This window comes from Salvelinus namaycush, chromosome 1, assembly GCF_016432855.1.
Source record: "Salvelinus namaycush isolate Seneca chromosome 1, SaNama_1.0, whole genome shotgun sequence".
Taxonomy (NCBI): Eukaryota; Metazoa; Chordata; class Actinopteri; order Salmoniformes; family Salmonidae; genus Salvelinus; species Salvelinus namaycush.
The window spans coordinates 35092258-35106162 of record NC_052307.1 but is presented as its reverse complement, the minus strand read 5'-3'; the positions used below and the strand labels follow the sequence as shown (position 1 = coordinate 35106162).

At 43.9% G+C, this 13905-nt stretch overlaps 1 protein-coding gene across 1 annotated transcript in view; it reads left to right on the top strand.

Annotated features, from left to right (window-relative positions):
- The window catches only part of zmat4a (zinc finger, matrin-type 4a), a 100093-nt gene extending 98268 nt beyond the window's left edge, over positions 1 to 1825 (top strand). Inside the window, exon 5 of the mRNA XM_038998365.1 lies at positions 1725 to 1825. Coding sequence (XP_038854293.1) covers positions 1725 to 1825 — 101 coding nt within the window. The remainder of the gene's footprint in view (positions 1 to 1724) is intronic.
- Positions 1826 to 13905: the final 12080 nt, after the last annotated feature.

Below are 13905 nucleotides of genomic sequence, written 5' to 3'. Positions count from 1 at the left end.
AGGGTTTGGCCGGCCGGGATTCCCTTGTCCCATTGCGCTCTAGTGACTCCTTGTGGCGGGCCGGGTGAATGCATGCTGATTTCGGTCGCCAGCTGGACTGTGTTTCCTCTGACACATTGGTGCGGCTGGCTTCCAGGTTAAGAGAGCAGTATGTCAAGAAGCAGTGCGGCTTGGCAGGGTCATGTTTTGGAGGAGGCATGGCTCTCGACCATCGAGTCCATAGGGGAGATGCAGTGATGGGACAAGACTGTAACTACCAACTGGATATCACGAAAAAGGGGTAAAGGAAAAAAATAAGCATCTTTATCTTATTATTTATTTAATTTCCATGATCATTGCAGAATAAATTCCTCACCTTTTCTGGCTGTGATGGTTTCATACTCCCGAAATAGACAATAGGCCTACAACAAATTAGGATAGGTTAACATTCGTCCCATCTCCCATTTTATTGGGCCCACTTCAATAGATAGTAAATAGTAAGATAAGCTACTTCAAGTATTTTGCTCTATGCAATCTGATCCGAAGTGCAGTTTAACGGTAGAACAGACGGTTCATCTTTTCCATTGACGTTTTGTAGGCTACGTCTGAATACTGTAATGTGAAATCTCTCAAGTAGACCATATTAAATTCATAAACCTATTACAAATATCATAACCATCGCAGTATAAATTCCTCACCTTTTCTGGCCATGATGAGTTCATATTCCCCTAAGTAGCTATACAACAATCATGCGTATCTTTCATTGAATTGTGCCTATTAGATAGGCTATTATAATTTCAAGTTTTTGCACTATGCATCCAAAAGGGAGTGCAGGTTTATAACAGAGTAGAATTTAACAGGTGAACAGGAAATGTACCTCTCTCATGGAAGTGCTTAGGCTACCACTGTAAGTATACACTGAGTGTACAAACATAAGGAACACTTTCCTAATTGTATCATAGCTTTCACCTGGATTCACCTGATGAGTCTGTCATGGAAAGAGCAGGTGTTCCTAATGTTTTGTATACTCAGTGGATAGGCCTACTGTATTTTTCATTTTTTTCCAGAGTGGACAATGTTTCCGAATTCGCGGGCAGTGCAACATATTTAGGTTTGAATTCACAACAATCTGTTGAAAGCAAAGATGTTTGATCAAGTTCGCGATCGCTATTTTGTTTCGATACTGTCTAGGCCTAATTCCAACACTTCCAAAGTATACAGGAAATAAGGGGGTTAATGTCAACACAAAAGGAGAATAATGGGCGTTATTCAGGCGGAGTCATAATGATCGTTCACGCGTGCACAGTTTTACGACAGGTCTGATTTATTAACAGGAAACATGCTCATGTATGGCGTGCGCCAAGTTTATGCATTTCAATATTTGTGTGCATGAGCAGTCTTTTCAGAAATGGCACACACAGATATTTAGTTTAAAATGTACGCAACTTTTATAAATGAGGGCCCAGGTCTTTTCAATAGAACTATTGATTCCTTAAAGGACTGTCTCCGGTGGGATAGAATAGTTCATGTATACATAATTAATAGCATTTGTGGTGGGACATGGAACGTACATGTACTTGAACATGGTTCCATAGTTACAAAGGAAAATCATTTCAAATGAAACAAGTAGTTAGCTAATACACGACACCTGTCTAATCCTGCTAAAAACAAAAGAGCATTTGAGAAATATGTTTATATATGTTTATTAATCTAGTGTATCTGTGTTTGTGTGTTTTTAATTCCAGGTCTGAAACGTAGCTATACCTGTGAAGTCTGCAGTGTCACACTCAACTCTGTGGCACAGTACCATGCACATCTGCAGGGCTCAAAGCACCAAAACAAGTGAGTTTTCTACTCTGTGTACCGCAGCTAAACAGAAGATTTCACACTGTGTATACTTTTTTGTCTGATGATGAGTGGCTAGCAATGTACAGTACCAGTGAAAAGTTTGGACACACCTACTCATTCCAGGGTTTTTCTTTATTTTTTACTATTTTCTACATTGTAGAATAATAGTGAAGACATCAAAACTATGAAATAACACACATGGAATCATGTACTAACCAAAAGTCTTAAACAAATCCAAATATATTTGAGATTTGAGATTCTTCAAAGTAGCCGCTATTTGCCTTGATGACAGCTTTGCACACGCTTGGCATTCTCTCAACCAGCTTCATGATGTAGTCACCTGAAATGTATTTCAATTAACAGGTGTGCCTTGTTAAAAGTTAATTTGTTGAATTTCTTTCCTTCTTAATGCACTTGAGCCAATCAGTCGTGTTGTGACAAGGTAGGGGTGGTATTCAGAAGATAGCCCTATTTGGTAAAAGACCATATTATGGCAAGAACAGCTCAAATAAGCAAAGAGAAATGACTGTCCATCATTACTTTACGACATGAAGGTCAGTCAATGTGGAACATTTCAAGAATTTTGAACGTTTCTTCAAGTGCAGTCACATAAACCATATGCTGAAACAGTCTCTCATGAGGACTGCCACAGTAAAAGAAGACCCAGAGTTACCTCTGCTGCAGAAGATAAGTTCATTAGAGTTACCAGCCACAGAAATTGCAGCCCAAATAAATGCTTCACAGATTTCAAGTCACAGACACATCTCAACATCAACTGTTCAGAGGAGACTGTGTGAATCAGGGATTCATGGTCGAATTGCTGCAAAGAAACCACTACTGAACGGCACCAATAAGAAGAAGAGACTTGCTTGGGCCAAGAAACATGAACAATGGACATTAGACCGGTGGAAATCTGTCAAATCAAATCAAACTGTATTTGTCACATGTGCCAAATACAACAGGTATTACCGTGAAATGCTTACTTACAAGCCCCTAACCAACAATGCAGTTCAAGAAAGAGTTAACAAAATATTTACCAAATAAAGTAAAGTAAAAAATAATAAAAAGTAACACAATAAAATAACAATAATGAAGCTATATACAGGGGGTACCGGTACAGAGTCAATGTGCGGGGGTATAGGTTAGTCGAGGTAATTTGTAAAGTGACTATGCATAGATAATAAACAGTGAGTAGCAGCGGTGTAAAAACAAGGGGGGTGGAGTGTCAATGTAAATAGTCCAGGTGGCCATTTGATTCATTGTTCAGCAGTCTTATGGCTTAGGGGTAGAAGCTGTTAGGGAGCCTTTTGGTCCTAGACTTGGCACTCCGGTACCACTGCCGCGCGGTAGCACAGAGAACAGTCTATGACTTGGGTGACTGGAGTCTTTGACAATTTTTAGGGCTTTCCTCTGACACCACCTAGTATATACAGTGGCAAGAAAAAGTATGTGAACCCTTTGGAATTACCTGGATTTCTGCATACATTGGTCATAAAATAGACAAACACAGTCTGCTTATACTAATAACACACAAACAATTATACGTTTTCATGTCTTTATTGAACACACCATGTAAAAATTCACAGGGTAGAGTGGAAAAAGTATGTGAACCCTTGTTAATAACTGCTTGACCCTCCTTTGGCAGCAATAACCTCAGCCAAACGTTTTCTGTAGTTGCGGATCAGACCTGCACAACGTCCAGGAGGAATTTTTGACCATTCATCTTTACAAAACTGTTTCAGTTCAGCAATATTCTTAGGATGTCTGGTGTGAACCGCTCTCAAGGTCATGCCACAGCATTTTAAATCCGGTTGAAGTTAGGACTCTGATTGGGCCACTCCAGAAGGCGTATTTTCTTCTGTTGAAGTCATTCTGTTGTTGATTTATGTTTGTGTTTTGGGTCGTTGTCCTGTTGCATCACCAAACTTCTGTTGAGCTTCAATTGGCAGACAGATCGCCTAACATTCTCCTGCAAAATGTCTTGATAAACTTGGAATTCATTTTTCCGTCGATGATAGCAAGCTGTCCAGGCCCTGAGGCAGCAAAGCAGCTTCAAACCATGAGGCTCCCTCCACCATACTTTACAGTTGGGATGAGGTTTTGATGTTGGTGTGCTGTGCTGTGCCTTTTTTTCTCCACACATAGGGTTGTGTGTTCCTTCCAAACAACTCAACTGTAGTTTAATCTGTCCACAGAATATTTTGCCAGAAGCGCTGTGGAACATCCAGGTGCTCTTTTGCAAACTTCAGACGTGCAGCAATGTTTTTTTTGGACAGCAGTGGCTTCTTCCGTGGTGTCCTCCCATGATCACCATTCTTGTTTAGTGTTTTACGTATCATAGACTTGTCAACAGAGATGTTTGCATGTTCCAGAAGTCTTTAGCTGACACTCTAGGATTCTTCTAACCTCATTGAGCATTCTTCACTGTGCCATTTCAGTCATCTTTGCAGGACGGCCACTCCTAGGGAGAGTAGCAACAGTGCTGAACATTTTCCATTTATAGACAATTTCCAGCTTAATGCAAGTCAACAATTCTTAATCTTAGGTCTTCTGAGATATCTTTTGTTCAAGGCATGGTTCACATCAGGCAATGCTTCTTGTGAATAACAAACTCCAATTGTGTGTGTTTTTTATAGGGCAGGGCAGCTTTAATCAACATCTCCAATCTCGTCTCATTGATTGGTCTCCAGGTTAGCTGTCTCCTGACTCCAATTAGCTTTTGGAAAAGTCATTAGCCTAGGGGTTCACATACTTTTTCCAACCTACACTGTGAATGTTTAAATGATGTATTCAATATAAACAAGAAAAATACAATAATTTGTGTGTTCTTAGTTTAAGCACACTGTGTTTGTCTATTGTTGTGACTAAGATGAAGATCAGATCAAATTTCATGACAAATTTATGCAGAAATCCAGGTAATTTCAAAGGGTTCACATACTTTTTCTTGCCACTCTAGGTCCTGGATGGCAGGATGCTTAGCCCCAGTGATGTACTGGGCCGGTCAGATGCGGAACAGTTGCCATATGCAACCGGTCAGGATGCTATCAATGATGCAGCTGTAGAACTTTTTGAGGATCTGGGGACATCTTTTCAGTCTCCTGAGGGGAAAAGGTGTTGTCGTGCCCTCTTCACGGCTGTCTTGGTGTGTTTGCACTCTCGACCCGCTCCACTACAACCCCGTCGATGAGAATTGGGTCCTGTTCGGCCTGCCTTTTCCTGAAGACCACGATCAGCTCCTTTGTCTTGCTCACATTGAGGGAGAGATTGTTGTCCTGGCACCACACTGCCAGGTCTCTGACCTCCTCCCTATAGGCTGTCTCATCATTGTCGATGATCAGGCCTACCACTGTTGTGTGGTCAGCAAATTTAATGAAGGTGTTGGAGTCATGTTTGGCCACTCCGTATTGTGGGAACAGGTAGGACAGGAAGGGACTAAGCACGCACCCCTGAGGGGCCCCAGTGTTGAGGATCAGCGTGGCAGACGTGTTGTTGGCTTCCCTTACCACCTGGGGGCGGCCCGTCAGGAAGTCCAGGATCCAGTTGCAGAGGGAGGTGTTTTGTCCCAGGGTCCTTAATTTATTGATGAGCTTCATGGGCACTATGGTGTTGAAATCTGAGCTGTAGTCAATGAACAGCATTCTCACATAGGTGTTCCTTTTGTCCAGGTGGGAAAGGGCAGTGTGGAGTGCGATTGAGATTGCATCATCTGTGGATCTGTTGGGGCGGTATGCGAATTGGAGTGGGTCTAGGGTATCCGGGATGATGCTGTTGATGTGAGCCATGACCTGCCTTTCAAAGCACTTCATGGCTACCGACGTGAGTGTTACGAGTCGGTAATCATTTAAGCAGGTTACCTTCACTTCATTGGGTACATGGATTATGATGGCCTGATTGAAAGTGTAGGTATTACAGACTCAGTCAGGGAGAGGTTGAAAATGTCAGTAAAGACACTTGCCAGTTGGTCCGCGCATGCTTTGAGGACACATCCTGGTAATCCGTCTGGCCCCACGGCTTTGTGAATGTTGACCTGTTTAAAGGTCTTGCTCGGCTACTGAGAGCATTATCATGCAGTCGTCCGGAATAGCTGGTGTTCTCATGCATGCTTTGGTGTTGCTTGCCTCGAAGCGAGCATAAAAGGCATTTAGCTCATCTGGTAGGCTCACGTCACTGGGCAGCTCACGGCTGGGTCTCCCTTTGTAGTCCATAATAGTTTTCAAGCCCTGCCACATCCGATGAGCGTCAGAGCAGTTGTAGTAGGTATCTTAATCATGTATTGACGCTTTGCCTGTTTGATGGTTCGTCTGAGGGTGTAGCGGGATTTCTTATATGCGTCCTGATTAGTGTCCCGCTCGTTGACAACTGCAGCTCCCGCCTTTAGCTAAATTCTGATGTTGCCTGTAACCCATGGCTTCTGGTTGGGATATGTAAGTATGGTCACTGTGGGTGAACGTCGTCGTCGATGCACTTATTGATGAAGCCGATGACTGATGTGGTATTCTCCTCAATGCCATTGGATGAATCTCTGTGTGTGGAGTAAAGGTGGTCTAGAGTTTTTATTCCTCTGGTTGCACGTCACATGCTGGTAGAAATGAGTTAAAACAGATTTAAGTTTGCCTGCATTAAAGTCCCCGGCCACTAGGAGTGCCGCTTCTGGATGAGCATTTTCTTGTTTGCTTATGGCCTTATACAGCTGGTTAAGTGTGGTCTTAGTGCCAACATCGGTTTGTGATGGTAAATAGATGGCTACGAATAATATAGATGGAAACTCTCTTGGTAGATAGTGTGGTCTACAGCTTATCATAAGGTACTCTACCTCAGGCGAGCAATACCTCGAAACTTCTTTAATATTAGACATCACGCACCAGCTGTTATTGACAAATAGACACTCACCCCCACCCCTCGTCTTACCAGCCGTAGCTTCTCTGTCCTGCCGATGCATGGAAAGTCCCGACAGTTCTATATTATCCATGTCGCCATTCAGCCACAACTCGGTGAAACATAAGCTATTTCAGTTTTTATTGTCCCGTTGATCGGATAGTCTTGATTGTATGTCATCCATTTTGTTTTCCAATGATTGCACGTTGGCCAATGGAACGTATGGTAGTGGAGGTTTACTCACTCGGCTACGAATTCTCAGAAGGCAGCCTGACCTCTGCTCCCTTTTTCTCTGTCTTTTCTACAAGGAAATGACAGGGATTTGGGCCCGTTCCCGAGAAAGCAGTATATCCTTTGCATTGGACTCGTTACAGAAAAAAATCTTTGTCCAGTTCGAGGGGAGTAATCGCTGTTCTGATGTCCAGAAGTTATTTCCGGTCATAAGAGATTGTAGCAGCAACATCATGTACAAAATAAATATTGCAAAAAAAATGAACAAAATAGCACAGTTGGTTAGGAGCCCGTAAAACGGCAGCCATCTCTTCCGGCTTCATTGTTCCTTTGGTCTGATGAGTCCGAATGAGAGACTTTTGGTTCCTATTGCCGTGTCTTTGTGAGATGTAGGTGAATGTATGATCTCTGCATGTGTGGTTCCCACCGTGAAGCATGGAGGAGGAGGTGTGATGATGTGGGGGTGCTTTGCTGGTGACACTGTCAGTGATTTATTTATAATTCAAGGCACACTCAACCAGCATGGCTACCACAGCATTCTGCAGCGATACGCCATCCCATCTGGTTTGCACTTAGTGGGACTATCATTTGTTTTTCAACAGGACAATGACCCAACACACCTCCAGGCTGTGTAAGGCTATTTGACCAAGAAGGAGAGTGATGGAGTGCTGCATCAGATGACCTGGCCTCCACAATCACCCAACCTCAACCCAATTGAGATGGTTTGGGATGAGTTAGACTGAAAGTGAAGGAAAAGCATCCAACAAATGCTCAGCATATGTGGGAACTCCTTCAAGACTGTTGGAAAAGCATTCCAGGTGAAGCTGGTTGGGAGAATGTCAAGAGTGTGCAAAGCTGTCATCAAGGCAAAGGGTGGTTTGATTTGTTTAACACTTTTTTGGTAACTACATGATTCCATATGTGTTATTTCATAGTTTTGATGTCTTCACTATTATTCTACAATGTAGAAAATAGTCAAACTAAGGAAAAACCCTTGAATGATTAGGTGTGTCCAAACTTTTGACTGTTACTGCAAATGGTACCGCGTTTGGTTTAGGAATACGTGCTATGCCACTGAAAATCAATTGGCACTTTCAAGGAGGCTTTTTACATTCTGCATCAGTCATAGCTAGAATAGATAGAATGTATGCAGCTATAGATGATGTGAGAGATTTTGAAGACAGAGTAAGCAAAATATTAGATAGAGGGGGAGTCCCTCTTCTGGCTTCGGGCGTCTTTGTATCTTTTTCCACTTAAGTTCAGACTTATTGAAAGCAATTCGTTTTTGAGTAGGAAAAACGATTCTAATTGAGCCATTTTTTCACTTCTTTCACATTGCTGCTGCTAATTGGTGGCCAATGCCGCGGTGCCCGCAGGAGTGGCACCCAGATTCAACAAGCTCTTGCTGTACTGTAGACACAAACAAACACCCAGAGCCCGGGCTAGCTCCATCAGGCTGTGATCATCAGAGAGAACAAACAACTAGCGCTATTGCACAACTAAAATGCACACACACACACACACACACACACACACACACACACACACACACACACACACACACACACACACACACACACACACACACACACACACACACACACACACACACACAAACAAACAACCATCTAAGTCAAACATCTACCGCTAATACACAACTAAAATGCACACACACGTACACAACTATCTAACTCAAACAATTGGCAGTTATACACAACCAACACACACAACTAACACCAAGGGTGTTTCTCAAAATGCATACTACCGTGCTCCGAGCACGCAAATTGGAGCATGGGAGGGTCAGAGTATTTGTCCAAATCAAAGTATGCAAAATGGAGCACGGAGGGTACTTCTCAAATGTGTACTCTGTTTGTACATATTTTGAAGCATGCATCGATACACGCTTCAATGAAAAGTATGCAAAGAAACATAATGCAACCACGTAAGAAATTACGCACATTTTCTTGAAATCAATGGTTGCCATTATTTGTCCTGAAGCGAGAGAAAATACACTCCGACTTCAAAATGAAATGTTGCCTATTCACATCTCATATGTTGCCCGACTACAATATTTTATCTTGATACGTACATTTTGACATGTTACCTGCCTACAATACCCACTGTAGTGTTCGTAGGTCGCAAGCCCATAGTAAGTCAATAGAACTAACTGGCTAGCTAGGGCAGCAGGTAGCCTAGTGGTTAGAGCGTTGGGCCAGTAACCAAAAGGATGCTGGATCGAATTCCCGAGCTGACAAGGTAAACAAAATCTGTTCCCTGGGTGCCTGAAATGTGGATTGTGATTATGGCAGCCCCCCACGCCTCTCTGATTCAGAGGGTTAAATGCTGAAGATGCATTCAGTTGTACAACTGACTAGGTATCCCCCTTCTTGTCTTATTTTTTTTTACTACTGTTAGCTAGCCAGATAGCCACAACGAATTGTTAGCTAGCTACCCACGAATAATTGACAACTACCTTGGATAACATTGGTTTTAGGTCATTTTCTGCCTGTTAGCTACATTATTATGATTCACATATAGCTAGAAGTAAAATGTTTGCTTTGTGTATATCTTGTTTTGTCTCTATTGTTGCCATTGTCCTGGCTGGATGAAAGGTCAGTGAATGGGGAGATGCTGCGTGAGGTAATACAGTCGGGGAGTGCGAGTGCTTCTCAAATGTACTGTTTAATGCGTTCTCCACCTTCTCGTCCTCACAAGAACATACTGAAGAGAACGTCCTCTGAGAATGCACTTGGAGCATTAGAGTGTGGAGCACGGTAGTATGCATATTGAGAAACACCCCAACTCAAGCAGGTCATGCTAAAACACCACCAACATCCAGTGTTCAGAGTTAAACACACCGTTTTTGTCCTGAAACAGTAGTAGATAGGTAGTTAGGTAGGTCAGAGGATGGGCTGGTTGTGGGCCCAGCACAGCGCAGCCTGGCCCGTAGGTGTGAATTGATGAGCTTTCTGTGGTGCATGTCCTGGAATTAATTCCCCCTGTTGGCCCATCTGCCCGCACGTGTCCACACTCCACAGGGATGCAGACATCAGGAGATGTGACATACCGTTTAACAGCCCTGCACTTTAGTCATGCTTCACCACACTGCCTCATTGGAGCTAGTGGCTTTCCACACAGGCAGATCCAACCACCCACCCCCAGCAGCCCAGAGCAACCTCTTTCCTCTCTTTCTCTCTCTCGACACACTCTCTGTCACTCTCCCTCTTTCTCACTTCCTCTCTTTCTCTCTCTTTCCATTTCTCTCACTCCCCCCCCCCCCCCCCCCTCTCTCTCTCGCTCTATCTCTCTTTCTCCAGACCTCAACACCCTCCAGTCAGCCCGGGTGGCTTCACACTGCCTACAGTGTGATGGGTGTATTTAGGTCATTGCTTTATGCCAGTTTATCCAGATAGAATAAAGACATATCTCCTTAGGAATTCTCTCTCTCTCTCTCTCTCTCTCTCTCTCTCTCTCTCTCTCTCCGTCTGCGCAGAGGGCAGAGATGTTATTGTTGTGTGTCTCTTGTGTCCTACATCATAGCTCGGCCAAAAATAAGACGCTAGTTAATATGAAAGCAGTGGGGCATTTTATGATTTTGATGGTATAGTTACTTTATTGTGCTTTGACGGTATGACTTCACAGAGAAGGGACTACAGTGAACGTGCTCATCAGCCGTTTTTCAGTCATTTATCTAAATACCTTTTCCATTTAGCTAGGTTGTCACTAGAAAAAGTGATGCGCTGTGAATTGTAGTGAGGCTGAAAAAAATCAATACAGTTACATATTGGGATATTATTTGTGACAATATATTGTGTACATATATACTGTATCTGCACCAAATCGCCAGGATTTGTCCTTTATAGCTTGTTCTCCGTCATCTTTTTACATTTGTTTTCAGCACTTTTATTTCCATGACTGATCAATAACTTGCTCTGTTTTGTCTCTCTCTTGTCCCTCTGTAGCAGACATGTGGTGAGCAATATTTTTGGAACATTGAATCGCAATACATATAGAATCGTGAGACTCACAATAGATATCGTATTGGCACCTACTGGTAGTGTCGTGATGATATTGTATCGTGAGGTTCCCGGCAATTCCTAGTGAATTGCACGAAGTCGGGTCAGGTCAGATTGGGTAAGGTTAGGTTACGTAGGGGTCATATTGACCTCCCCACTCTCATCACAAATTGATACCAGCAAGCAAAGATGACTGAACTCTGCGTAGCTAACTTGAACCAAGTCCAAGAACTTCAGTGAGGATATTCAATTTTGACTGAAGCCATGACCCATTCACGGTGTGCTTACTAATGAGATGTGTGATCGATACTAGACTAACAAGCCTGCTACAACAGTACAACAGCCCCTGCTGGCATCCAAAGCGGAAAGTATGCCACAAATTGAGGTCTTCCTTTGATTCACTAACTCAATTTGGCTGTCTGACATGTTTCTCTTTTCTCTGTCCAAGTATTTCCCCAGTTGTCCTGCGCTTCATTTGAGCAAAGCAGCAGCACCGTACCTGGTTGTCCCAAATGGCACCCTATTCCTTAGTGCACTACTTGTTACCAGATCCCTATGGGCCCTATTCAAAAGTATTGCACTATATAAAGAATTGGTTGTCATATGGGAAGCAGACGTCCTGTGTTTAAGAACTAGCTTCTTCACATAATCTGTCCTTCCTTGTGATGGCATAAGAAGAAGTCTTTTAGTCTGGTCCTGTCTGCTGAGACAGAAATAACCCGCTGACAGCCTGGTTGTATGAGCTGACTGAGGTCCCCTCTCCTCCCCAGACCAGCCAGGGGATTATGCTGACTACAGTAGACTGACTAAGTGCACAGGAGGGGATCCTGGACATGTGGCTGTTGGCTGGCTGGTCAGTGTGAACTAAGGAGAAACTGTGAGGGAACCAATTGGACCTCTAGTTCAGGACAGAAGAAGAGGAGGAGGAGGCTCTTTCTCTTTTCTGTCACTGGAGCCCAGGTTCAATGGGACAGTAGAGTAACCACTCTCATACTTACACATTACTTATTGTTACATTTCCTGCTAAGTAAGATTACAAGCCTCTTTGGCGGTGACCCACCACTAACATTGTTCCAACCTAGATCATGGACAAGCTGTAAACAGGCTTTTATGTGTTGCTGTGTTCACCTTCACAACAATATCAACATATGAATGTCATGATAGATTGTGGGCACAGGAGGCTGCTTAGTGGAGGACGGCTCATAATAATGGCTGGAATGGAGTGAGTGGAATGGTATCACACACATGGAAACCATATGGAAACCATCTAACCATTACCATGAGCCCATCCTTCCCAATTAAGGTGCCACCCGGCCGCCTGTGATCGTGGGGGCTGTGTAGCTGTTTCTTAGGGTCACAGTCAGAGCCTGTAGTTGTGCGTTAACAGAGCCTGAAATGGTCTCTGCTGTGTACTGTTATCCTCCACCGCCAGAGATAGAGACGCAGAGCGACCAGTCTGGGAAACACGAGTCCCGAACACAACATGGCTGTAATAGCGTTACGAGACGAGGCGGGGGGGGGGGGGGGGGGGGACGTTGTGGGAGCGAGACCCGTCCCTCAGCCCTGTGCTCCTTCGCTGCTCCACTATCACTAGGTCAAGTCAAGCAGACGGCCTCGTTACCATGCCATCACCGATCCCTTGGCACGCCATCCATCAACGCCCAACCATCAACGCCCAACCATCCCCATTCCATGCTGCTCGCTTGCACTCTTCCCTGTTCTCTCCCCCCCATCTCTCTCCACCATCCCTCGTCTCTCCCCTACCCTCCCCCCCCCCCCTCCCCACACTCACGTACTAATGGTATGCAGAAAGACATTAGACGCTGCGTTCTCTCACATCCAGTACTCACGAATGAGTCTGCGGCGGGTGGGAGGATGAGTCTGGCAGTTTGAACGTTGGTGCAGTGATTTGTTATCGCTGCTCTCGTTTCCCGCGTGGACTCAACCGACCGTCCGCAGAAAGAAAGAAAGAAAGAAAGAAAGAAAGAAAGAAAGAAAGAAAGAAAGCTGATTAATATATGATGTGATGGATGGTTCACCTCTCAGGTTTGACACACCAGCCATTCCAACATGTGGCACCGGTCAGACAATTATGTGAAATACATGAATTATTCAGCCTAACAATAATCCATACATCTGACTGTATAGGGAGTTTCCCAAATGGGACCTGACTCCCTATGCAGTGCACTACCGTTGAGCAGGGCCCGTCTCCTGTCAAAAGTAGTGCACTATATAGGGAATAGGGTGCCCTTTGGGACTCACTGTAGTGTATATCTCTGAGATTCAAGACAATTGGTTGGCCTGCTACTGTAGCTGTGGCAGCCATGCTCCCTGCATGGTGTTTTCACAATGGGAATTCAGATTGTGGAAATAATAACGTTTCAATAATTCATGAGATATACCTCCTTTCAGATTGAGGTTGAAGTATTATTAACCTCTTTTTTTGTTTCCATTAGGGATTCCTCTCTAATGTCATGTATAAAACAGACAAGATTAGACTTCTACGGCGTAGTTTCATCTTATCCATGTAGGTGTCTTTGAGTTGATTACTGACACAGTATAGCAGACTGACTTGGTGTAGATTTTATGCTTGGGTTGGTATTCCACTGAAGTGACTGTATGTTTTTGTGACAGGGGAAAGGGCTTTACTGTGTGTAGTCTGTGTGTCCTCTGCTATGCACCGTGGCCATAAAACCTAATGCATTCAACAGCTCAAATCCAGCCGTTAAAACTGTCAAACAAAGGCAGCTTGATTTATTCTGTTTATCCTGGTGCCTTGTGCTGTACTGAGCCTGGGACATGAAACAGAATGGAACAGTATGAGAGTGGCAGTGTTTGGGTATCCTCTCCCACCTGCTTCTCCCTAGTCACACATACTGATACTGCTGCCGTCTCTCTCTCTCTTTCCCCATTTCCGCATGTCCCCCGCGGTCACAAAGATAGAGGTGGTGGGTAG